The following is a 27,705-nucleotide window of genomic DNA, read 5'->3' as shown; positions in this document are numbered from 1 at the left end:
TGCACAAGTAGGATTTACTCTCTGGGGATTGGAGCAAAGAAAAGTGAAAATACTGGAGCGGAGACCAAAGACTCCAGTCTTTTATGCACAACCTACCCTCGCCAGGGGCACTTATTAGCGCCTCATAGCCTATGATCACAATGCATTGCTGCAATCAGACATGATTTTCTACGGGATCACAAGTTTGATCTTTTAGCTCAGCTTGAACTAATTTATGTTAGTATTCATTTTTCTTTCTGATAGCATTTTCAAATCATGACTTTCTATTCACTTGCTCTGTCAAATGGAAAATAAAAACAAGAGAAGTTTAAATTCTGCATCTCTTTTCATTGAGCGAGCACGTTGGGAAGGTTCAAACCCTCTAACCCCCTGGATACGACCGTGAATTGGAACCACCACTGTCGATTTTATTCTTAGATTTTTCCGCTTAAATTTGCATTTCATAATAATATTCTTTGAAAATAAGTAATAACGGCAAGGAAGAACTCCAGCCCCAGACGGCCCATCCGGTAGATCCCTTTTAAACGCATCACCTTACAGCTATGGCAAAAGAAGAGAGAATCAAATGGACAAAACTATATGAAACTATCTATACTTGTGTTTATTTGAATCACTCAGATGCCAATTTGACCAAGTCTGTATGACACAAACAACCGAGGAAAATTAAGAAAAAATTCTTGCCCAGTCAATCGTTAAGGTAGAATAGCAAAAGAACTTACAATATCTAATGAGAAAATTCCGTCTGGCACTGTCAAAAGATGATGCTTTTATACACATTAGAAATAAAATCACGATTATTATTTTGTAATAAAAAACAACACATTAAAAAACTTTTGAGGTACCTTAATTGGAAATCAAAGCAGTGGCGTAATTTCGTCAAAATCCTGAGGGAGGGGGGAGGGGGTGGGGAAGTTTGAGCCAATTTTCCCAAATCAGGTGAAAATAACAGTCCAAATTAAAAATAAGCCATTTGGTACCATAAAAGTACTATAAAGGTAAATATGTACTAAAAAAACTGATCTTTTTCTGTTGATGGTTAAATTATGCAGATTTTTCTTAGTTTTGACAAGATTTGGAAGAAACCAAATATCAGCTCAGGGGAAGACTGTGGTCTGGGAGGGGCAAGCCGAGGTCTGGGAGGGCCCTGCCCCATAGCAAATTACGCCCCTGAATCAAGGGTCATCTATTTTGATGTATACGGCGGCTAATAATTAACTATATTGTAGCTTTTTCTAAGTTAATAGCCTTAACAAAAGAACTAACAAAACCGAATGGAAGTTATAGTGGTTAGACGGGAATGCGACCACAAAGGAAATAGCCACTCTGAATTTACTCTAAATGTTGTTTCTTGTATCAAGGTAAAAGTATAGAAGAGGAGCATCCCCCTTAATCACTAACTTGTTGCTCTACAATCTAAATCGGGGCACAGGAGTATCTCATGTACGTCATGTATCCACTCTTTTAATACTTACAAGGCATCAAATATTTTACGGAAACAAGGCATAACTCTTTTTTTTTATTTAGGCCTGCATCCTAGGAACCGCCCTGCCAAGGCCCGAAGGCCAATATAAGAAAACCCATATAAGTTTTGAACAAATACAAACTTCTTGCGCTTTGTTAGTTATACAAAATCGTTTATTTGAAAAAGAAAATCAAGAGACATAAACCAAAAACAATTTTTGTACGAATTTACACAGGTCCAAATTTCAAAACTCAAATAAAAGAGAGTTGTCAATTAAATACACAAACACTCATCTAATTAAAATGGTTTGATTAAAATATCCGTCTTACAAAAGAGAACAGCCGATTAAATGACCCGCTTGAGTGTCAGCTGACTGACATATTCAACATAAAAAAGCAGAAGAACAAAATCAGTAATGAAATCTTTTTTTGCATATGCTGCAGTAAAATTCCAAAAATCGCATAATAGCTTTTCCACAATAGGGAGGCACAAATGAAAAAATAATAAAAACAGACAAAACTAGAATAAAAAAAAACTTTTTCCGTATGCTACTTCAAAATCCTTTTAATCCTATAGTTATTACCAAAATGAGGAGTGTTAAGAAAAAAACCACAGAAGAACAAAATAATAATAAAAAAAACTGTTCTCTACTGGATGTGTTACAGTAAAATCCTTAAAATCGCATAGTTTTTACCACAATTAAGAGGCACAAGAACAAAAAAATAATAATAAAACAAAGAAGAACCAAATAAGTACAAAAAACTGTTCTCTTTTGAATGTGTTACAGTAAAATCCTTAAAAATAACATAGCTTTTACCAAAATCAGGAGGCATAAGTAAAAAAGGAAAAATAACGTATAACAATATTAAAAGCTTGCAAAATGTATATTATACTTAAATTTTAGGAATCTTGGTTTCGTTCACCAATTTAGTCAAACTAGCATTAAAAAACACTATTTAGCTTTTTACAGCTATATAATGATATTAAACACTGCCGCCCTATTTACGGCAACTAGTTTAGTTATAATGGTTATGTTTGACCAATTTAGTCAAATCGCTTTGAATGAAAATACCATTTAGTGTTTTACGACCAAATTAAACATTACATAACATTAAACACTTCTACACTAATTATTGCGACTAATTTTAGGTACAACGGTTTTGTTTGCCAATTTAGTCAAACTAGCTTCAAAAACAATATTATTTGACATTTTACAGCAAAATTAAAATAGATTTTTGGGACCAATCCTTATTTTTAAAGAGATAAGAATTTCCTCATTGTATAAAGACTCGAAAGTAATTAAAAAACACACATTAAAGTGCCATGGCACTAAATTCTCAAAACAACATAAGTTGGCTCCTGATAGTAGCATAAACTTGATAGCCCAATAAATCACAGACAGTATTATAAGAGGAAATCGACTAAATACCTCAATTACATCCTTTTTGATACACCTAGCCTAGATAAAGTTCAGCAGCAAGCCAAATAAAAAAGGTCAATAAACACAACTTAACTATTGAACGTCGTTAGTATGTTCAAGTAAATATTACACCACAAAATTTAAATAAAAATTAGCTGTTTAGAAATGAGCGCGGGCACTCTTGTCTTCAAATAAATGTTTTCCTTTTCTTTAAAACAAATACCACGCAACCAAAATGAGAAAGTGTACGAAAAAAAGGCTAAAAGGAAAATGTTCAAGTTCAGAATTGTGAAAAATTTAAGAAGGTTCATCACTAGCAATTTACAAATTCGATTTCAATTGAAACCTGCTTGCCAGTTCTGTATTGGCAGTTTACAAACTGGAAACCACAACCGTTGAAGAACTTACCAATGGACACTACTGTAAACAACAGGGGGAATCTTTTTAATATCAATCAAAACTTAGAAATTAGGCAGAACCCAACTTTTCCTTTGAAGGAACCACCATACATTAACTTTGCCATATTAGACTTATCAGCAGAGCATAATAGAAGAGAAATTAAAATTCTTATTTTGATTCTTTTTAGTTTTATTCATTGGGGAAAAAAAGTTTTCATCAATAAATCATCGGAGATAATAAAAACAGCATTTTTTTTTTAGCGAGACTGAACATTTTAGAAATTGAACATCTCAGAAATGTTTACTAATTCTAAATGGATCTTTAGACAGCGGCACCTAAAACTAATAAATGACCCGCCCCTTGGCATATCCTACCTAACCAACCTAAGAAATATGTAACGTAACATGAGCACAAAATTGACGTCTCAGTTTTATTTAACTAGACAAATGTCCTGTTAGTTACTAATAAATTTCACTCCTAATTTTGAAACCGCCTTTAGCTGGGCTTAAGAATCGACCATTTGCAGCCAAACTGTCTATTGATTTTTTCATGGTACAAAAATCAAAATTTTATGAACGATCAAAAAAGATAATTATAGAGAGCAGGTTTCAACAGAGACTCCAAACCAGTCCCGCATACGCAGTTTACAGATTGGAGACCCCATGGGTTGGAGAATCTATTAAATGGACTCGCGCCTTTACACTGCTGGACAAATAACTCAACGTAATACTTATGGCTGGACGGCAGGTCATCATTTTATAATTTCAAACTGCAACACACACCAAACCTTATCCATATACTATTTTACTAGTTAAGTGGAAATCTTTTTTCAAGGTAGGAAATCTTTAAAGTTAAGTGATGATAGAACAGTATATTTTGTTGTTGTCAGGGTTTTACAACCATTTTTAGAAGAAGTACAAAAAGCACCAGAAGCATACTACTACTGCTGAAATTCCCTCCAATGTAGAAACCGTTTAAAATCAAGAGCTAATACAACGTTTTTTTTTTTTTTTTTTTTTTTTTTTTTTTTTTTTACACCTATCTGCGGAAAGCATTGCACAAAGAAAAGAAGCGTACTTTAATATCCTTGTTTTAATTTAAGTGGACTACATAACGGGGCAAAATTTGTTTGTCATTGTCAATAATAATCATTTTGCCCCTTCCAAGAGCGTCCTTCTCCACTCGATTTGAGTCATATTCTTGTGCAATGTTAACACGACTCGTCACATCTTGTGATCTTCCAGCTAATATTTTGCATAAAATAAGGGCTTTGACATTCTTGGCATACCCTAAAGCTACATCAGGAAATTCAGAAAAATAGTGGCCATAGCCATAAGCAGTTTGCTTTATGTATGAGCTCTGAAAGTTATTCTGCAGTATTGACTGGATGTTTGACTCCACAGGAGTGCCGTGGAATGCAAGGATTGGTTTGGCTTCTTCACTATTAACACCATATTTCTTTTCAAATTGCTTTACAGTTTTTGCAAATTCTGACTCGAGTTTTGGGTTCAGAACGTAAGTAACTTTAATCACCTCTCGGGTTTTACAGAAACGCCGAAACTGGGCCTCAGCAACGCGAAAATGGTAATCCAACTCATTTGAAGAATCAAAAGATCTACTGGGAAGTATTTCATGTAAGTGAAATTTTGTTGACAACGCATTATCAACAGATATACCCAATTGAGTTACTTTGTATTTAATAACATACTTAGGGTACGCTTGACGTGGATCGTAGATAACAAATTCATCAAACAAAACACCACCTACACTCTTTGTATCCCGAGGAGCAAAGATGGAGTCATAGCCTAATTTCCTGATAGTTTCTAAGTTCATTTGGTAATGATGAGTAGATACGTTTAGTTCTTTTCCCAGTAGAACGTCGCATAAAATAAGAATATTAGACCCCTTTGTGTACACCTTTTGTGCACTTTTACTAGAATCAGTTGCAAAATATATGCCACAACCAAACATTCGCTGACGACCGTCATTGCGTGGCAGACGGAAGCCGTTATGTATGATTTTTTCACAAGCTTCTGTGTCTGTACCGTGAAACTTTTCACGTGCACTTGAAGGGTCAAATAAACCGGCCTGGCAAGAATAAAAAGCTTCAAGTAAATTTGCGTTGAAAACTTCTTCAACTGATGTAACCTCTGGAAACCAGCTATGAGCAGGCTGGATGTACTTCAGAACTTTATCTTTAACATCTAAGAATATTGATGAAGATGGATCTAGATTCGCAATTTTGAATTTTGTGGCTTGAATCCTGAACTCAAGCGCTTTCTGCTTTGCCTGATCTTGGTACATCTGACGTCGGCGATTCTGCGTTTCTAAAACAAAAAAAAAAAAAATCTTAAAAAGATAACATAGTTCGAGATATCTGATTTAGTAATTTTAGAAGTCATTTTGGAGGAGAAAAGGAAGCTGGAGTCTACTCTTTGCAGCAAAACATTTCACAGAGAGCGGACTCATATTTGTTGTGATTAAACCTTGCAGCGGCCAGCATGGGCGTTGGGTGGGGGGCCGCTGCCCCCCCCTAGATCTTCAAATTTACATTAGATATGGCTGAAAAAGCAGATGGTTGGAAAAGTAGTTGATAAAAGCAGTTGATAAAACTCCATCACACTATCCACTGCCCCCCCTCCTGCCTAATGCTGCCTACGCCCATGGCTGCCAAGTCCATTTATAGTCACACTTCCAGATAAATTCAATACTATCAATATCTTCAGTGGCAGTAATGACAATTTACTGAGATTTACCGACTCTCATTCAAATTTTGAGTATAATTTTAATGATTGATTACTCAGCTTGAAGATTTAAAGTACCATTTTTTGAATTAAATGATTTAAGCCTGACGATTTAAGGCCTCATTTTTTTGCACTGGATTATTGAGATTTAAGACGTTTTTTAATTTAATGATTGATTACTTAGCAGAAAGATGTAACTTATCATTTTTTATTCAAATATGGCTTACTCAGCGGGAAGATTTAAGGCATTTTTTTGGAAATTAGAAGCTTTGAAAATGAGTGCTTCTATCAATATGATGAATCTGGCAATATATAATAAAAGATAGTATCAACAGACAATGCTTAGCAATAAATTAGATTTGTAGAATATTTCAACCAAATCCTTGCCAATTCAAATTTCCGCTTCTGTGGTATGCGTGCAATGTTAAAATCAACAACAAGCACATATCATTCACAAATCTTTAATTTTTTTTAGTAAAAAATCAGATATAGCTGAACTTCGCCTTTTGACAAAACTTAATTTGCAATGTTAATTTAGATTTTAATTACTGGATCGCCAATTTTTAGATTCATATTGCTTTATCTATGAGCACAAAGTTCTGAGACGTTGTCTTCAAAAGTAACAAAAATAGTAATAAAAATTGCTCTAAAAATGTAATTAAACCAAAGTTATACCAAAGCAATAAAAACTATAAATAATTTAAAACGCACATTACAAACAACAAAACAAAATTTAGAGGATAAAAAGTCAGAAAATCAAAAGATAAAAAAAGATATACAGGATCACTTCTCTGAGTTACTTTGAAACAGAAAGTGATCCGCTGACACTACCGAATTTCCGGAAGAGACTGATGAAAATACTCAAGGTACTATTAATTCCAAAAACCCTTTGCTAATTTTACAATGCATCCACAAGGTCAAATGAAGAGAGCAGCATGTTGAATATTATTTTCCTTAAGCATAGTGCATTAAGACTTTCTGGCTATTTTGGAACACTGCTAAGGGACTTTTTTTTTTCAAACCTCAATCTTTAAATAATGAAAAAAGAAAACAATACAATACTTAGAACTTGCCTCAAATCTTCAATAGTTCTGATTTACGTTGACAACTTTTCTATTTGACGATTCTGATTCTCAAAAAGGGTTGTAAAATTGTGAAGAGAAAAGAAAGTAGTAACAAACTGAATTGTCGCTAACCATCAAAAGAAATAACTAAATATCGAATAACAAAAAAAATAAGGAAGAAAAAGGAAGAGTAGTAATATAAATTTAACCTACATTTAAACTAACTCGTTATAAGAACTAATATTGAATCTATCCATATATTTTACACAAGAAAGAAACACCAAGAAAATGAATAAATAAAAAAATTGTTTAGATGTATAGTTTTGTGGCACAGGAAGATTTATCTGAACTGGTTATTATTTTTTATTATGCTGGTGCATTTTCGCTCTTCTCCCATCTGAACAAGTTTTTCTTTTTGGACTGGGCATAAAATTTAACTAACACTCAGTTTGGTACAATCAATAATTTCCTCTCTCAGTTCTCCACAGCAAGCAAGGATGAGAGAGGGCGCTCTTAATACCTAAATAAAAATAAGTGCTTCCCTACGGCTTGTTTTCTTAATATAAACACAAGAGTGAAAGCTCAAGCCAGCTTAATGCAAAAAAGCGAAGTAGCAAAAAGATTAACATCATTCTTATGTTGCTTAGTCGTTGTGGTGATTCTGAAAAATATTAAGTGATTCTTAATATAAACACAAGGGTGAAAGCTCAAGCCAGCTTAATGCAAAAAGCGAAGTAGCAAAAAGATTAACATCATTCTTATGTTGCTTAGTCGTTGTGGTGATTCTGAAAAATATTAAGTGATTCTTAATATAAACACAAGGGTGAAAGCTCAAGCCAGCTTAATGCAAAAAAGCGAAGTAGCAAAAAGATTAACATCATTCTTATGTTGCTTAGTCGTTGTGGTGATTCCGAAAAATATTAAGTGATTCTTAATATAAACACAAGGGTGAAAGCTCAAGCCAGCTCAATGCAAAAAAAGCGAAATAGCAAAAAGATTAACATCATTCTTATGTTGCTTTGTCGTTGCGATGGTTCTCCAAAACATTAAGATTATAAACTTATAATAAATGAACCCCATGCAACTAAGCTTATTCATCCCAATCCTGTGTAACTTTAAGCAAGGCAAGCATTGACGTATGTCGTCTTGTTTCATTATGAAAATTCGAATATAATTATTGATCGTAACATTCATACACTTTTGCATAATTTAGTGAAGTAAAAAAAGAAAAATATAAATTTTTTCCTCGCTTTTCATTTATGCCGATGCATATGACAAGCTTGCCAAGGTTAGCACTGGTCCCAATAAATGTTCAGAAATTTATGTTTCAGGCCTAATTCATGTTTTACGCCTAATTTATGATTTAGGCTTACTTTAATATACTGTGACATACTTCACTATGACTTCTCTCAGTATACTCTGGCTCAACCAAAAAAAAAATATCCAGACATGATGACAAATTCATTGAAATCGGCAAAAAAATAAAAAAAAAATCCTGCAACTTTAAGCAGGGTCTTTATTTCGTTTTCTTAATATCAGTTATAGTCAGAACCTTAGGAAAAATTGTACATCATTAGCATAATTTACGTCACTTTCTACCCTCGTATCGCTGGTAAACGCTACAAACGTTGACAACGTTGAAACGTTGTTTAACGTTGACAAAGTGAATGCAGAGGTTATCTAACTGCCTAAAGGCAAATAGCTCACGAAATTAAAGCGCACTACTGTTACAATGAGATGATTCGCTTTAAATTAGAACTATTGGGCGATAATTTGACTAAATGATATATCGATGTCTTCACTTTCTATATTTGTTACATCTCTGATCATTTTTTTTTTGTTAAAATTAATTAACTCTTCCCTTTGCCAAAGTTAAGTAAAAAAAATTGTAATTAAAGAGCATTTTGCACAATTTTTTTTTCCGAACATTGAATAATATAAAGACTCGATGAAATAAATGCTTACCAGAAAATCTAGATTTGAAAATACACAGGCTCAGCCTCCGGATCAAGAAAAATAAACTACTGGCTATTTTCCACTTAAAGTAAGAATCAACATTAAAACTTAAACGAACATAAATTATTACTTATATGAGGAGGATACCCCCTCCACAATACATCGTTCTTCACGCTAACATTATTAGAATGTTCAAAAAGCAATTTTATTCTAACTTAACGAACCTCGTGTTTCACTTGTTGTTTGTAAAAGATTGGGATACAAAGTCATACATTAGCGTAAAGAGCAAGGTATTAAGGAAGGGGACACCTTTCATATATAGGGGGGGGGGCAACCCACCCCCACGCGGAAATCTTCTTCGGTGAAATTCCACCCAACGTAAAGCAAACCTTCTCCCCGTCAAATTCCCTCCTGACAGTTCCACCCTCGCTGAGAATCCCCCCTCTCTGTAAAATTGCTTGGGGACAATTCAGCCACAGAAATTCTCCTAAGCATTCTTTTTTTTTGAACAAGTCTTTAATCTCTAATCGGTCTCTCGATCACTCCAGAAATCCCCCCTTCCTTGAGGAAATTATTTCCCAGACATCAAAACACGCGGAAAATAGCCCCCAGATAATTCCGCCGGAACATCTCCACATGAAAAATTGGCAGAAACCTTAATACTTCCGGGCCGGCACTGATGTTTTCAATAACTTAGCATTTTTTATTAAAATATTTATAGTATTCAGTGCTACTACAACTACTACTAACAACTCATCGCAGCATCAAACCGCCTGAGGCCCCTGACAAATTTGGGCTATATATTTGCACATTAGAGGGGGGGGGGGAGGGTTAAAGTATAGCGGGTCTTCATGAAAAATGAGTTAGGTTCAATTATTCTGCATTATATAGCTCAAATTATATATTTTTCATCTATTCTGTCACTTGCCTTTGTCTTGTCTCGCACTAAGCTAAAAGAAACAAACGAAGACGGCGGTTTGTTCTCGAGTCTTACATATCGCAAACTTGAGTGAGTGGCGCATAATACACATGTACCAAAATTCCTTCTCCCTATGGAAAATAAGAAAAAGAAAACAAAACTCAAATAAAATTCTCAAATTTGAAAAGCCTTGCTTTCCACTGGGAGGGGGTTGTTTCCTGGGGGGGGGGTATTTTCCACGAGGAGTACTTTCCGCGGGGGCGGGTTTTTTTTTCCACGGTTGGGGGGGGGGCGTGTAAACGCCTAGAACCATGAGGAGGATACCCCCACCACAATACCTCGCTTCCCACGCTAACGTTATTTAGAATTTTCAAAAAGCTTCTTATTCTAATTTAACGAACCTTGTGTTTCATTTTTTGTTCATAAAGGATTGGTATACAAAATTATACGTTAGCGGAAAAAGCGAAGTATTTAAGAAGGGACATCCTTAACATCCCACCATTGAAAATTCCCCCAGAGAAAATTCGCCTCCCGAAAAATGTCTGTTTACTTCCCAATAACAGATGCTATGCGTAAGCAATAGGCAATAGGGTTTTCTTTGTTGAATTAAATAAAAAAAACAGTTTTTTTTTTAACTGAAAGCAGGGAACAACACTAAAACTTAAAACGAACAGAAATTATTCGGCATATGAAAAGGGCTGTTTTCTCCTCTACGCCTCGCTCTCTACACTATAGTTTGACTCTTTGTCACAACTCTATTTTTTAAAACAATTAAAACTTTAGCATAATGAGCGAGGCGTTGAGGAGGGACAGCCCCTTTTATATACGGAATAAATCTGTTCGTTTTAAGTTTTAATGTCGCTCCTTACTTTCAGTAAAAAAAAAAACTTGTTTTTTTTATTTAATTTCGGAACGTTTTTCAAGTGCAGGTTCGAATTTGGCTCACCGTACATGAAAAAAAAAAAAAAAAATTTGCATATTAATTTTGAGATATTTATTCCCTACATGAAGGGTTGCCCCCTCCTTATTACCTTTTCTTTAGGTTAAAGCTTCCTATTCTAATTAAATGGCCCTCGTGTTTCAGTAAATGCTCTTAAAAAATTATTCCATCCATCTTCCACCTTGTCAAATTTTAAATTCCCCAGTTTAGTATTCAACTGTTCTTGAAAAGAATTCAACTGGTCCTGAAAACCCTCTCTCGAACTTCTAGGACCATTATTTCAATACGATCCCCCCATGAAAAAAAAAAAAAAATAAATACGCATCTGTGATCTGTCTTCTGGTAAAAATAGCCAAACTGTACTTTTTGCGGACAGAAGCTTGAAACTTCTACAGTAGGGTTCTCTGGTACGCTGAATCTGACGGTGTGATTTTCATTAAGATTCCTTTAATTTTAGGGGGTATCTTCCCCTATTTCAAAAATCAGGCAAATTTTCCCAGGCTCGTAACTTTTGATGGGCAACTCTAAACTTTATGAATCTTATATATCTGAAATCAACATAATAAATTGATTCTTTTCATGTATGTATTGATATTATTAATCCGTTTTTTAGAGTTACCTTAAATTACCTTAAATCGCAGCTTGGAGCGAATTTAAGGATTTTCCATCCTTGTAATGCTCCGTGAGTTTTGGCTACTATTGAGCTGAGCCGCTCTTAAATTACAGTTCGTTACCACTAACTATTTGACTGTTGTCGTTGCTATATTTTTTATCAATTTACATAACATTCTTGTGAATTTGGTTTCTCTACATAAGCATGATCAGGTCTCTAAACAAATATCTAAATAGTACGGTAAATAATCAATGTATACATAATAGTATAAATATAATATTATTATATGCAATGATAATGTAATAATATTATTATGCTATAATAGATAATAATGTGATATAAATATTATTAGAATATGCATATGGAAAAAATATTAATGAATTAGCGTGTAAATAAATGATTAATAACAATTAATGATTTTAAAGTAAGAAGGCAACATTTTGTTTAACTTATATTCATGCATTAACGTTTAGCGCTTGGGCCTGTTTATCCCTTTAACAGAACTGCAGTGAGAACTAAGGTTGACTTCACTGCAGTTAAGGGTCAGAACACACTCATGGTGTTTCTCTATGCATCCGATGTTAGCCTACATCTAGAGAAGAAATAATCGTTTAAAACTTTACATATAAAACAGCAAATGTAGAGTATTTTATGTATATATGGTGCAATAAATATATTAAAATAGACAAATATGGCAACTAGAGTTCATTGAATTTGAAGCCATCCGTTATCTTGCAACTTTTCACCTCCACTTGTCACCTGCTGCCCCACTCATATATGGACTATTTTTTTTTTCTTTTTTCAATATTTTTCTGTACTTTCAGTTGAAAAAACTTATTTTTCTAAATTTTAATTTCTGATTGTTAATTAGATCATGCCGGAAGATCCGGCTCCCTCAAGGTGGTTTCAGGCACCATCCACTGTCCCCACTCTGCAGCCACCGACAGTCTTTCATAACTAATGATTGTAAATTAAAAAAAAAGCTTACTATTAAACGGCCATTCTGTTACAGGAGTCGCTCTTAAAGAATTGGGACAAAAAGTCAATACTTACGATTAATTAAAAGTATACGTATACTAGACTATTTCCACAATGGAAAGCTCTTTACCCCCCCCCTCCAGGGGTATTCCCCCAAGACAATTCCATTCTAGCTAAAAATTCCACCCCAAAACTTTCCTGCGGACGATCTTAGGTGAAACATATTTCTTGCGCACTTTCATTTGAAAAAAGACTTTGATTTCTGATTGTTTTTAAAATCATGGCGGTAATCCCCTCCGTGGAAAAGTTTTCCAACAAAAGGCCAGCAAAAAGGGTATTTCCAGCAATTTTTTTTTTGGGGGGGGGGGGGTACAAAAGACACTTTTAAAAACGCAGCAAAAATGTGAAAAATGTGATATTGATATCTACTCCCTTATGATTTCAGGGTGTATTTCAAGTCTATGCTGCTATTTCGTAAGTAATGAATGACTTTAAACCCCAAAATAAGTAGACGTTATTTTATGCAGGAGGGGAATAGTCCACTTCTTATCCACACCTCCGCCTAAGAATCAAAGAAACTATGAGCTGTGTTCATTAGATCAGAAATTGAGCGTTTTAGTCCTTTTTTTAAATCCCAAGGGAATGGAGAACAACCAGCTGCGTGGGGGTTATATTTCCCTGGGGAAGGGATATTTTCTCTTTTTTTTCTGGTGGGCATTTTCCGTGGGGGTTTATTTTCCGGGGGGGGGGGGGTAAACGCCGACCACCGAAAAATGCCACGGAAAGATAAAAAAAAAGAATTCTAATGTCATTATACGTGTCGAACGAGGCTCGATACCAATTAAAATCAGAAAATAACAGAAACATCTAGCAATACGAAAGAAGGAATTGTAACTAATTAAGTGATGCAGAGAAGGGGAAAATCAGACTTGCTCGTCAATAAAACTAAAAGTAATTAAAATCTAACGTGCATTAGACTGGACTGTTATTACCTAGATGGGGTTGGTGTGGCTTAAATAAATTCGGGTTGATTTTTTTGTATGGCCGGGGGAGGTGGGGACAAATGTTCTTGGTTTTCTTTTTAAAAAAAAATATTATTTCTAGGTTTCTTATCCCTTCTTGCGCTGTTCTTGTTGTTCCATTCTTCCGGTTTCGTATTGCTTTCGTTTTTATTCGTTTGTTATGCTAATATGAATGAATAAATAAATCTTAAAACGAGTTCAACTAAAATTGAATATATACAAATCAAGCTTAAAATGGAACAAAATATCTTACTATTGTAGCATAAGTGAAGCCTAAAACGAACATAAACTAAATAAACCATTATAGCAAACAAACATAAATGAATAAATAAACCTTAAAACGAATAAAGCTTTAATTAAATATGCGAATCAAGATTGAAACGAACAAAAATCACTACAAACAAGAGTATGGGTACTGCCTCCTTCTCTAACTGTAAAAGTATAAAACCTACTGCGTCATTGGCGCTTTACTGAAAATGAATTATATTACAAATATTTTCTTAAATACTTATTACAACATTGAAAATAAAAATGAAATTACAGTAAAATTAAATTTTGAAATGACAGGCTTTTCAGCAGCAGATATATTTAGTTTAATCTTATTTCTTCCCAAAACCATTCACAGCAAATTTAGTTTCTCTACAAACAAGAATTTACCTAATGCCTTCTTCCTTAACTGTATAAATCTAAAGCCTACTATGTCATTGGCGCTTCAGTGAAAGCGAATTATATTACGAATATTCCCTTTTCCAGTTATTACAGCATTGAAATGAAATTTTACTCAAATTTTATATATTCAATTTTATTTGTTATAAAAAAGAATTTTACCTTTTCAATTTTATGTATTTAAATGCAATTAAACCTTTAGCCTCCTTATAGTATACCGAACGCTAAATGCATATTAAATGCGTTCATATCTTGTGGCTTTTACTATAAAACATTACATTCAGATGCCTATTGGTACAGAAATTTTGGCCCACTTCACCACTGCATGTGTGGGCGTTTCTGATAGATAACAAGCTGAACATGTTCGATCAAATTCCAACCCGGGTGTTTAGCCTGTTGGAAAAATTTTTGACTATAACTGATATATTAAGACGTCTTATTCTAAAGTAAAATAAAAGAAAATGTTAGAATTATTATTGTTTTAGTAAAGCGCAAATACCACTCTATAATTATTTTAGCGGGGGGGGGGGGCTAACAATTTTGTTTGTCTTAAGTTTAACCTCTTACTTCATAGTAATTACTGTTTATTTAATCCTGACACCTCATATAATCTAAATTCTGTCGACACCTCACATAAATTCATGCTGACAGTAACTAGTTTATAGTAATTACTGTTTATTTAATCTTGACACCTCAAACAATCTAAATTCTTAAAATTTAAATTCATCGCTACTGTTAGAGGGTAAACTTCTCTTTTAAAATTTAATTTCTGTTCAACTTTTTAATTGACACAATTCCTGTATATATTAACAGTAGTAATGTTGGCTATTAATGTTCGTTCAATAGTAATAATGGGGACCAGCGTCCCCCCTCCGAAAAATTCCTCCACACGCAAAATTAAGCAGTCACAGTAAGGAGTAATAAAAGGACCAGATATAAAAAAAAATTCGAGGATTTCCAGTCACTTTCAACTTTAAAAAAAGGACTAAAACTCTCAATTTCCGATCGAATGAGAATCCTCCGAAGTTTCTACGACCACGAAAGGTAGGTTGGAGATGAAGAGGGGGTAGCCCCCCTCCTATACGGAATAAATATTGCTCGTTATGGGGTTTAATGTTAATCTTTACGTTCATAATAACAAAACGTTCTGAAAGAAAACGCCTAGTGCCAATAACAATATTGCAAATAATAAAAATGTGAGCATTTGGAAATCAAAGCTTAAACTCAATAACTGATAGTAAGTCTCCTAACATTTTGCTTGGATTAAAAGTGACCAACTAGGAAGAAAATTTCAACATCTTCCTGGAGCTCCTTCAGTCTGCATAGAATAGACACATGAGTGGTAAGGAATTCCTAATTCGCTATTGATAGTATAAAGATAGAAGAATATTGGTGGCAGGCAACCACATTAAGAAGTTCCACAAGAAAGAATTAACTCATATGCTTCAGAAAATACAATTCCCCAAACCAAGAACTTATCCAAAATACATATACAAAATACATATGCAATTCCAAAACAAATACAAAACCCCAAACGCATTATCATTCCCCAAAACCAAATTCTCCCTTATCCTTAGTAAAAAAAAAAAAAAAAAAAAAAAAAACTCAGTCCCTGCGTTCTACAGAAATATACACCTGAGGAGAGTATTCTACTGGAGTACAGACAACTTCGTAACTGTACTCTGAAGGAAGTCATTTTTTCTTGAGTTATGAATCTCAGTTCCTATATTCTAAGAGAATAGGAAAGGTGTGCAAATATGGCTCTCTAAAAATATATAATAAGTTCTGGGCGGTTGCAATAACGTTGATTTAGAGAGAATTGACTTTTGAACGGCTGTAGATGGGGTTTCAGCCCCCTGTAGAAGACTTGCTTATCAGGAAATTGTGAGTAAAATTCCCTTATTTCGTGTTTCAGACAACTCTTCCACCAACACCACCTTCTCAGATAGCCCTGTGTTTTAGGATGTATGATGTTAAAGCGTAATGGAAATGACTCATTGTTCTTCCTTTAAATTTAATTCCAAAGTTATTTTTCTTTTGAATCATAAAATTTTTTACAACAATCTCCTTTTACAGTATTTTTCTAGCAACTCTGGCTTTAGGTTCTGTACAGGATAATATACCCAGCCCATACCCAGAAAAATTCCACTTTTCTAGCAAAAAAACTAAAACTAAATATATATAAATATATTTACCTAAATATATATTTAGTTAATATATATTAAATGACTAACTAAATAAATATATAACTAAGCACATATTACCACATATAAATACTTATTTAGCATATTTATATGTGTGTATTTATATAAATATATGTGTTTAATATTAAAATACATCATAATAAGTCAATAAATCGAGTGTACCTTCATCTGATCTGTCGCGTTCTTCTTGAATGTTGTTGCATATAAGGCACTGAGTTAGCAGCATACAAGGCTCAGCACAGAGGTTAGGACAGTAGTGACCACAATCTAATTTCTTGAGACATTTTTCTCGACAGGTTACTCTATCCCTAAAAAAGTTGGATAAATATACGTATAGCTAATTAAATAAAAATGACCAGGAAAAACTAAATAGGTTATGAGACCTATTTTCGTACAAGCCGTACAATAAAAAGGAAACTGACATCATCAGAGCCAGAATATGGAGATGTCTGGGACACGTACTCCGTATGGACGACCATAGACTCCCAAAAGCCGCTTCACACTGGAAACCACCCGGAAATCGTATCCAGGGATGACCCTGAAACACACTGCGTCCGACATACCAGAGGGATCTACGCAACCTGCACACATCCGTTCTACCAGAATGGGAAGACATCACTGCAACAGCAAACCTGATGGAAGATTGGTGGCTCCTCCTTGATGCCCTCGGTACCTCGGGAGGCACGGTCGGAACTAAGGTCTAAGGTAAGGTAAATTTTTTCGTGCATCAGGAAAAGGAAATGAAAATAGAGCAATTAAACAAAGAAAATTTAGACTCAGCCTTGTGAAAATTTATGTTAAGTAAAATAAAGTAAAAAAAAGTGAATACTTTTATCTTTTAGTAAAAAGCTAAATAAAATAAACAAGATCACAGACAACAGAAAAAAGTATCAGACAATGAGTCTATAGACTAGAAAAAAAACGCGAATGATAAAATAACAAAATTATATGAAGAAAATTTTCTACAATCCAAATCGACAGCAGTGATTCAACATGTCTAAAATATAGGATTTGATCAATCTTTCAGATAATGACTGTATCAAAACAAAGTGAAGTCTAATGTATATAATATTATGTTAAAATATTAAAATCAAATACATATAATTTTAGTGGTTTACACCCTTATCTTATTGTTACGGCTAATGTTACCTGTTCGAGATGCTAGTTGTCCAAGATGCATGTTATTTTCCTGAAATACTACAGATAATGGCTGACAATATAACGATACTTCTGCTACCATTCGATAGCTGGGATCCCGCTTTATCCATTTACGGGACTATTTTCGAAACCTGTTTTCATAATTTTATTAGAGTGAAAAATACGTTAAAAATAACATTCAAATTATTGACAAAAGGAAAAATTTCCTACTTTTTAAATAAGTTTAGATGATCTCTAATAAAAAATGTAGGAAACATGGGCGCCACCAGGGGAGGGAGGGGGGCAGAGGGCACCGCCCTAGAACTTTGAGATTATAAAGTAATTATAAGGAAACCAAAAGCAAAAGGCAGAATATGGAAAACCATGGAAAAAATGTGTGTTCCCCATTGTTGACTGCTTGCCAATAGATTTTGACCCTATAACTAAAGTGTAAGAGCCTGACTATTGATAACGTTCAATCAAAGAATCAGCTTTTTTACGGTGATCCTAAATATGTATCTGTTTACTAGTAATTAGTGCAGTTATTAATACATAAGAAATTTCGTATAATTAAAGAAAACGTAAGAAAAACAACTTACTAAGGGCTAATTTCGATAAAAATATGCCGTCAACTTTTGCTTGCATTGCCAGAGCACCCATGAGCTGATATTTGGAATCACTATAATCAAAAATATTTCCCCTGAACGGAATGCTGGGAATTTTTGTATTTTCCCCCTGAACAGATACGTTTTTGTGTTTTATTATCATTTATTTATTTTTCCAGGAGCGATTGTATTTATCTAGTCGTCGCTTTGAAAAAGATTTAATTTTTTTACAGTTATGAAATATAAAAGTGCCAAATATATTGGTTTTTAGTATTCAAAATTAAATTAGAAATGCTGAATTAAAATTTTTTATTTGATCTTAATCTTTGTTTTAATTTTTTAATTTGAACAAGCTACTTTGATAATGCGTTACTTTTTATAAACAATTGAGTCTAAAAGCATTAAATATTTTGGTGTTTGATAACCAAGTTCAAAACTGTCGATATTGTTAAAAAATATCCGTCCAATACTTCGGCATTGCTCAACAGAACTTAATGCTGGGATTTTATATCTTAGTTTTAGTAAGTAGGCTATTGTTTTGTGTAATTTTTTGTTATAATAATTACTTTTTCAATTTTTATATGCTTTTAAATTTAAATTTTATATGCTTGTTTTAAAGAATAGGGACAAAATTTAAATTTAGCGTAAAGAGCGAGGTGTTGTGGAGGGGGGCTCCCACCTTATATACGCAATAATTTTTGTTCGTTTTAATTATTAATGTTGCTGTTTACTTTCAGTTGAAAAATCATGCTTTTTAATTTAATTTCTGATCGTTCTTTTAATAACACTAGGACACCTAGCTCCACCTCGATGGACAAACCCCCTCCCCATAGAAATATCCACTGGGCAATTCAATCCTGGCGAAAATTTACCCCCGGACAATTACCCTTAACATCTCTACGCCTAAAATTAAATTGGTAAAGAAAAGGCAAGACCTAAAAAGAAATTTCGTATAGGAATTTTGGCAAATTCACCAAGTGTAAAATTTTCCCTGAAAAGTTCACCCCCTGGAAACTTCCATCTCCATGGAAAATTCTCCGCGTGTAAAATCCTCACAGCAGAAAATTCGTCCTCCCCTCCCCACCCGAAAAATGTATGCATGTTTCGAATAAAAAATAAAACAAAGGGTAAATTTTATAAATTAAAAACCTTTCCCCAGGGACTGTAGAGGCTCATATTATCTCTAAGGACAGTTATCGGTCCCTTCAACAATGCTGAACAAGAAACCTATCTCAGAATTTTTAACAGATGATTTTGGGAAAAGGTGGCGTGGGAGGGGGCCTAGTTGCCCTCCAATTATTTTGGTCACTTAAAAAGGGAACTAGAACCTTTCATTTCAATTAGAATGATCCCTCTCTCGACGGTTTAGAACCCACTGTGTCGATACGATCAACCCTGAAAAAAAAAAAAAATAAATAAACAAGCATCCGTGATCTTTCTTCTGGGAAAAATTGCGAAATTCCACGTTTTTGCTGATATGAGCTTGAAACCTCTACAGTAGGGTTCATTTATACGCTGAATCTCTGGTATGATTTTCATTAAAATTCTATGACTTTGAGGGGCCTTTCCCTCTTTTTTAGAAAATTAGACAAATTTTCCCACACTCGTAGCTTTTGATGGGTCAAACTAAACTTAATGAAACTTATATATTTGATAATTCTTTTGATATATCAATTGGAATTAAATTCCGTTTTTTAGAGTTTCGGTTACTATTGAGCCGGGTCGCTCTGTACTTACAGTTCACTACCAAGAACTGTTGTATTACTCATCAAAGTTCAAACAGAGATCATTGAAATATTGATCGTTTTTTCTGCGTTACCAAAAGTACTGTAGCCTACTCGTAAAACTTTACAGTTTCATGAAATGTAATTAAACAAAAAGAAAAAGATTTTCAACTAAAGTAAGGAGCAAACTTAAAACCTAAAACAAATATAAATTACTCTGTATATAAGGGGGACTGCACCCTTCTCAACAGCTTGTTCATTAAACAAAAGTATTTTTAGAGCTTTTTAAAAAATTTTACTTTCCAATTGTAAATTTTCTAAAAAATTCGGAAAAAGGTCAAACTTCAGTGCTAAAGATTAAGGAGGAGACAGAATAATCTTTTGAGATAGGTTTCAAATCTATTTCTTGCTTTCAGTTAAAAAGCTCTTTTTGTATTTAATTTCTGATTGTTTTCCAAATCGAACCCAGTCATAACCAAGATAGAATTCGAGGTACCTGTCCCTTAAATCCCTAGTTAATTTCTTCTAAAATGTGTAAGTCCATAATTATACGTGTATCAGTACCATCCTACGTTTAAATTTTTAATTTCAATTTTGGATAAAACTTGAGTATGCTTAAAAAATTGGCGATGAATAGTAATTTTGGTAAGAAGTCCTTGTTAATGTTACTACAGAATAATTTCGATTGGAAGAAAAAGAGTATCATTGTTTTTTTTGATAGAAATTCTGTGAGAATTTTGATCTTCTACATAACTGAAGCTGTCACAACCTCTAAAATAGGATTTTCTTATCGATAAATACATTACATATATATGTTTAAAAACATTGAAGTACTTCATACAAAAAGAAAATAACACCATTTGTAATTGCTGAAAACTAAGTTCCTTGCAGTATTTGCCACCCGAAAGAAATTCCCTAGTGGGGCTGATGATGACCTGTCTTGCATTTTCCACCTCAGTACTGGTAAAAATGGGAATGTAACATTTTAGCTGTATAGAGAAACTATTTAATTAATTCATAATCCCCCTAACTTTGTCAACATTTATCTGAAGCTTCCTGAAGAGTAGGCATTTTGTCCATTAAAATGTACTTTTTTAGGAATCTACCCTACCCCTACCTAAACAATTACTCACCCCCCTCATTATAGCTGATTCACAATTACAGATCGCCAAACGTAGCCTAATTTCATTACAAATAAAGCAAATCAACTAGGTTGAATCCAGCACTGCCATCGCGTGGCGTCACTTCTTTTACAACTAGAAAGCCAAAAATATAGTTGTTTATGCTTTTAAATCAATTAGCTTTTCAGAATTTTAAATTTATTGCAAATCCATCGTCTTCGGAGTAGATTTGTAGTTCTGTGCCTTAAAACAGCAGGAAAACAAGACTTTCCCCTTGTCCAATCTGTTTGGACACTTAAAAAAAGCTTTAAATTTACGTTCAAATGAACTCCATCCCAATTATCTTGGATTTTCGGTTTGATACAGTCACTCCTGGAAAAAACAACAACAACAATAAATAAACATACATCGACGATGTTTCTTCTGAAAACAAAAGCAAAGTTCCACATTTTGAAGATTTGAGATTGAAACTTCTACGGTAGGGTTCTCTGATACGATGTATCTAATAAAGAGATTTTCAATAAGCTTACTTGTTTTTTTTTTTTTTTTTTTTTGGGGGGGGGACCTTTTCCCAAAAATCAGGCACATTTTCTCAGATTTTTTGTTTTGGGAGGGTATCAATAAACTGAAATAATTTTGAATATTTATAATCAGCATAAAAAGCCAATACTACCGATGTAGCGATTGTCATGAGAATTCCATTTTTAGTTTTGGTGAACATTGGTCCAAGTCACTTTTTACTTCTAGTTTGTTTTTTTTTATCACAAACTAGTTGATAAGATTCTCTTGTGACGAATTTTTTTTTGAACCTGTTCATTTGATTTAGTTGAATAGGACAATAAAAAGAAAGAGGGTCAATCTGACGGCTGGATAGTAAGTTAAAATTCTGTCCTTCTTTCGCTATTCTATTTTTTTTTTTTTAATGTTTGAACATATAAGGGATTTAAGTTCGAGGAGGAAAATTGTCCGGTTATGAAAGAGGTTATATTTTACATGGCCGTTATAAAATCAAAACATGGTATCTATGAAGGCAGGATGATTTTTGAGTATCTCTACTCCTTGGGTAAACTATTCTAAGATATAGGAAATTACATAAAGAAAAGTCTACATCTGTTGTCATCTACCAAAGCAATCTTTCTGTAATTTCATTTTGAGTTTGATTTTCGTTTAAGATTAAATGCATAATAATTAAATATATTATTGATTAAACAAATTTATCCCTTCGTTAAGAATCCTCGCGGTTTAACATTTACTGTATTTTGTTTCATTTTCCAGGCAATTTAATTGATTTTTTTTAGTTTTTTTTCCTAAAAGTATTTAAAAATAAACTTATTCCTACGAAAAAAAAATCCTGAAATATATTCCTTGTCACCCAACCACCACTGATATTTTGGTGTTTGCTGCCCCCTCCCTGGAAAATTTTCTGCCAGCGCCCTTGGTAAGAACTATTACACTTCATGCTCGGTGAACGAAAGGAGATAAATCCATTTATACAAAAATGTTGCAACAAAAATTAATCCATTTATACAAAAATGTAGCAACAAAAATGTTGCTGTTAGTGAAATTTACAGCTGTAGACGTGTCGCGAAATCAAATTTTTTAGCAGAGGAAATAAATCTTAGCTAGAATATGATCCAACTTCCGACATTAAAGAGATTACGCTAATTTTGACATTCGTCTAACAAAATTCCCTTAAAATATTTCAATAAGAGTAGTACTTTATGCAGGGGTCGGCGTTGTAATTAAAACTTCTTTTTGGCAAATATCAAGCTAAATTACCGAAAATCAATTCATGGTAAGTAACTGCATATGATTATTTTTATATAATTATATAATTGAATATAATTATATAATAATTGGCAAGTTATTGGATTTCTTGAAAACCCAGGTTGGTAACCTTCCCCCGACATGAATAATTTAAAATAGTGAGATAAATCACATGCTTTTCTGAACGGGAAATATTGGTTTTGGGTTGTTTCGTTGTCAGGTTGTTTCGTTGCTCCATATGATGAAATAATGAGCCAGCCCCGATCCACCTGTAATATATACCTATCTGTGAAGAAGGTTATGAAAGTACGTTTTGAGTTAATAGCTGTCAGTCACTATCAGAAGATAAGTTAAGCTGAAATGAGGCAGTGAATTATTTTTAGCCTGTTACTCTATCTGTTACACAGAGCTTGTAGGCCAATTACAGTCCTCAAGTCACAGAGGTTGCCGTGTTCCTCGCAAAATTCAGTAACAATTCGCCATGTGCATGTCGAATACAGGATGTAATTCGGCCTACCACAACAGAATATCCTATACCGCATTTTTTTTTTATGAAATCATGGCAATAACCTCGGCACCGATTTCGGTGTTTGTGAGCATCCAAAAAAGCCAGGAAAAATAAATTCTGTGTAGCGAACGCTAATTACGGGTCTTTATTTTAGAAGTATAAGTTCGCCACACTCCTCAACAAATCTAGCTTTACCGAACATGGACGAGCTAAGATCCAATTTTTTGAAGAATATAAAAAAAGAAGTTCTGAAAACATGAGAGCACATGAATTTTCCCGATCAAGTAGAGAAGACGGAAAAAAGGAAGAGCAATAGCCACCAGAATTACAGCGGTGATAGCAGTTCAGACTATCTCAATAGTTTGACCATTCTTATGATCTTATCGTCTCCGACCCTCGAATGCTGCTAATCCTGAGAAAAAAGAAGTTACCGCTCCGATAAGAAGTGTAAGGCAACTTTATTTATATAATGCTAAATTTTATTTAAACTCTCATAGGACGGTCTCTCTAATAATACAGAGATACTGATTTATATTTATCCTTTCAGATTTGTTTAATCCTGGACATTTATTTTTACCGTTCCTCCAAGAGCCAGAATACATAGATGCCATGATTTGTTAAATATACCAAATATTATAGTTTGTAGCTTCATTAAGATAGTATCCATGCCGGTTACTGTCTTTTCTCATTGTTCAACAGTCTTAAACAAAAGTTTTGTCAACCAAATATTATGTTTTCAACCAGAGTTAATGGGACTGTAAACAGCCAGCATAAAGAATGAAGAGATTGTACAGAAAATGTACACTCATAACAAGACAACTTCCGAAGATTCAATTAAAATTGAATTAAAATCAAGTATTTTGCAAAGTATTTTAAAACAAATCTTGGATAAGCCCATTTGCAAGGCATTATAAACAAAACTGAAACATCAATGTAAAAACACTATAAAATAAATGAACATGATGTAGTGTTTTAGGAAGCTCTAAAATACTACATCACACTGACAAGACTGAAAAGGTATGAATGAAGAAACTTCTGGCGAGCCTGCAACAACGTATGCCAAGGCCGTATCCAGGGGGGGGGGTTATCCGGTTTGAACCCCCCTCCCCGAAATGTTTGTTTGACACGTAAAGACGTAACAAAAATGGACATAAACAAATTCTGTATGCGTTTTTGAGTTTTTTATGTAACCCCCCCCCCCGAACAAAAATCCTGGATGCGCTTCTGTCTGCAGCCAAGAGCACGTACAGATATGTAGCTTGTAAAAACAAAACATTGTGTGATAAGACAACAACAATTATAGCCATTAATTATACGAAAAAAAATGTGTTTGATTACGCATAACTGAAACATGAGAATCATGTCGTTGAACTTCTAACAACTTCAAGCGACCAGAAATGCAACTATCATCTCTTTGAATACAACTATTACGGTACAAAGGATGCAAAAGAAGCTTACCCTTTGCAAATATACTTCTTTTGATGACCACACTGTAGTTTCACTACCAGGGACATTCCGCAATAACTCATCGATGCTTCTCCACATACCCCAACTCCAGAATGGCCACACTTGAATGTAACTTTATCTTTAGTGGTACATCGTGGCAATTTATTCGACTGACTGCAGAGAATAATAGCTTCATGACCACATGAGAGTTCTTTTAGAACTTCTTCTGTACATTCATGGGAGTCATGGATTGGCTCACATGAGCGATGACAACGATGTATTTTACAGTTATTGAACATAGAGCACCGCTCTTGGCAGAAACTTTGTCCAGGAGGGAGACAGTGCCTTCGGTGGCAATATATAGAGACGCCTGTAACAGGTGAAGGCTTGTTAATTTCAAACGTCATCTATATTAATATAAGCAATACTAATAAAAGACTAAACACAATAATAAAACCAATAGTTCGCTTAGTTAAAATTGGACTCAGTATAGATGAATACTGTGAAAAAATTTGTAAAATAATCTTACATTATAAATTGATAAATTATTATAATATTCATTTGTTACAGATTAATATAAGTATGGTTTGTAATAATTAATATAAGAAAGAGTTAAAAGTGTCCAGACTCCTTATTAAATATAATACATATGTCAATTTAGAAATAAATCAGTGTCTCGACATCATCATCTGTGACCAATCATAACTTGATTCCTTTTTTACAAGCAGCCCTGATTGGCGCGGAGTGATTGTACCTTGATAATAATGTAAAACTAAGCAAACACGAGAACAGGACTTTCATGATTTGCAAAACATGATACATCAATATTATTAGTTTCTAATTCAAACCGAATACATGATAGCCTACTACTGATAAACAAAGGCACTCAATGGGAAAATGTTCCTTCTTTTCTAAATAGGCTCCATTTAAGAAAAGGAAGAGTTGAACGATTTGACAATAAGAATGATAGATATGAGGTCTTTAAATATAGAACCCTACAGTTAAACAATTATAATTAATCAGTTTTATAAAAAATAATCAATTAAATAAATCGGTACTTGGGCATTATATGGGCATTTACAAGGAAACCAGTCACGAAAAACCCGTTTTTGACGGGTTAACCGCCATTGAGTAGGCAATGATAGCGCGGTTTTCATTGCGTATACGATATTTGAACTTTTTTTTGAGGTTTGGGGGGGGGGAAGGTACCTAGGTTAGGTTACGTATTTAATATATGCAATGCTTTACCCCCCTCCCTAATGTGTCAATATATAGCCCACATTTGTTTATAAACTATTATATATTCATCCTATTTTATTTTATTTCATTAGCATTAACTAAACTTGACTTTTTAGAAATCCCCATATAATGCCCAAGTACCAATAAATCAAGCAATCACTTTCAACAAAATCAATCAATGGCCAAGTTAATGAATCTTGCATTCCTACTAGTACTACTAACAAATCACAACAGGTTCCATGAATCAATTTCTTGCTCCCCCTATCTCCCCATATTTCCTTAAAATCCCTCCTAGTGACCTCTTCCTACCCCATTCGGGGAGGAGTGGATGACCAAAAAGCATAACCTATGGAAATTTTTCATCCATAAGCTCTGGTCTAGCCATCTTAACTTTCTTTCATTATAGCCCTACAAGGTGGGATCAAGCCAAATTTTTCGCATAGCCAATTGTTTGATGTTAGGTTTGATACTTTTAAATACAGCTACGCCTAGCAATTTGTCAAGGGTATCTAGTTTTTGCTTTACATTCCAAAAATACATTCCTGTAAGAAACGACTCCAAAGAATATTGAATGGGCTGAAACGAAGAGCTGGTCAAGTGGGTCTGAAAATAAACACCGAAAAGACAAAATGTAGGGCAACTACTGAAAATTCTTAGAATATCAAGTGCAGGGATCAGGCCACAGAACATGTAGTTCGATTCAAATACCTAGTGAGCGTAACTGAGAATACTGATTTGACAGTATAACAAGTACCGACCAGATTAGGGCAGGAAAATGGCAAATTTAATAGGCTCCCAAAAATATGGTAACTCCAGAATTTGTTTCTTCGCTTGAAGCTTCAAAATAGCGTATTGTTGAATTGATTCCTGAATATCCATAGCCGCAGGTTAGCTTAAACACCTTCTTCTAATAATTCTCCCCATAACTAAGGATTAACATGATCGACTTACGCAAATACGTCACAAATGTATAGCAATGAAATTGTGCCTTTTTTTTACCCTGGGATAAAAAGAAAGTAATCTATTTTTTTTTTTTTTTTGTCAGTATGCTATTAATGAGTGAAAATTCCAATACTAAACACTGTAATATTCAGGTTCTTTGGCCACTATATTATGCTTAGTCAATCCCAATTAAAGCGTTTCATATGCAATGTTTAACTCAGTAGCGGTTTTTGGCCTCACAATCTGAGACGGGGATGCTGCCCACCCTGGCCAGGCCTACAAAAAGTGACTGGTGTAAGTGCATCCTAGTAAAGATAAAAACTAGCAGGGTACTTAATTAAAAAAAAAAGTAAAAAAAGCAAAAAAAATTACCATCTGTTAAATCAACAAATACAGTTTGGTATTCGACATGTTCTGGTGTAATATTTAACTCTACTAATATATTCAGGTTCTTTGACCATTATATTATGTTTAGTCAATCCCAATTAAAGCGTGTCATAAGCAATGTTTAACTCAGTAGCGGTTTTTGGCCTCCACAATCTGGGACGGGGGATGCTGCCCACCCTGCCCAGGCCTAGAAGTGTGACTGGTTTAATTGCCTCCAATTAAATATAAAAACTAGCAGGGTACTTAAGTAAAAAAAAAAAAAACGCAAAAAAACCCAATCTGTTGAATCAACAAATAAAGTTTGGTATTCGTATCTGTTAAATCAACAAATAAAGTTTGGTATTCGACACGTTCTGATGTAATATTTAACTCTATTAATAAGCTGTTATCTCTGAAGTTCAGGTTTAAAAATTGCTAATGAAAACCAGATTCTAAAATTAAT

General features: G+C 33.9%; 1 protein-coding gene across 1 annotated transcript; it reads right to left on the bottom strand.

Annotated features, from left to right (window-relative positions):
- Positions 1–1,625: 1,625 nt before the first annotated feature.
- Positions 1,626–25,061, bottom strand: LOC148948964 (uncharacterized). The gene is made up of 3 exons (XM_089094148.1): positions 24,708–25,061; positions 16,550–16,695; positions 1,626–5,608 (listed from the first exon to the last, which is right to left on the bottom strand). The coding sequence occupies exons 1-3, from the start codon at positions 24,992–24,994 to the stop codon at positions 4,374–4,376; spliced, it is 1,668 nt and encodes a 555-aa protein (XP_088950274.1). The 5' UTR covers positions 24,995–25,061; the 3' UTR covers positions 1,626–4,373.
- Positions 25,062–27,705: the final 2,644 nt, after the last annotated feature.

The sequence above is a fragment of the Artemia sp. Qi Xiang Cuo genome, chromosome 9 (assembly GCF_049724085.1).
Source record: "Artemia sp. Qi Xiang Cuo chromosome 9, ASM4972408v1, whole genome shotgun sequence".
In the NCBI taxonomy this organism is placed as follows: domain Eukaryota; kingdom Metazoa; phylum Arthropoda; class Branchiopoda; order Anostraca; family Artemiidae; genus Artemia; species Artemia sp. Qi Xiang Cuo.
The sequence above is the reverse complement of the archived record's forward strand: the minus strand, read 5'-3'. Positions and strand labels throughout refer to the sequence as shown.

What these genes read in the sequence shown, in the direction of transcription:
- LOC148948964 (XM_089094148.1), bottom strand. Translation starts at nt 24,994, where the DNA reads ATGTTCAATAACTGTAAAATACATCGTTGTCATCGCTCATGTGAGCCA. An exon ending in AAGAAGTATATTTGCAAAGG is followed by an intron (nt 16,696 to 24,707) that starts GTAAGCTTCTTT and finishes CAACTTTTTTAG; the next exon opens with GGATAGAGTAACCTGTCGAG. An exon ending in ACGCGACAGATCAGATGAAG is followed by an intron (nt 5,609 to 16,549) that starts GTACACTCGATT and finishes TTTTTGTTTTAG; the next exon opens with AAACGCAGAATCGCCGACGT.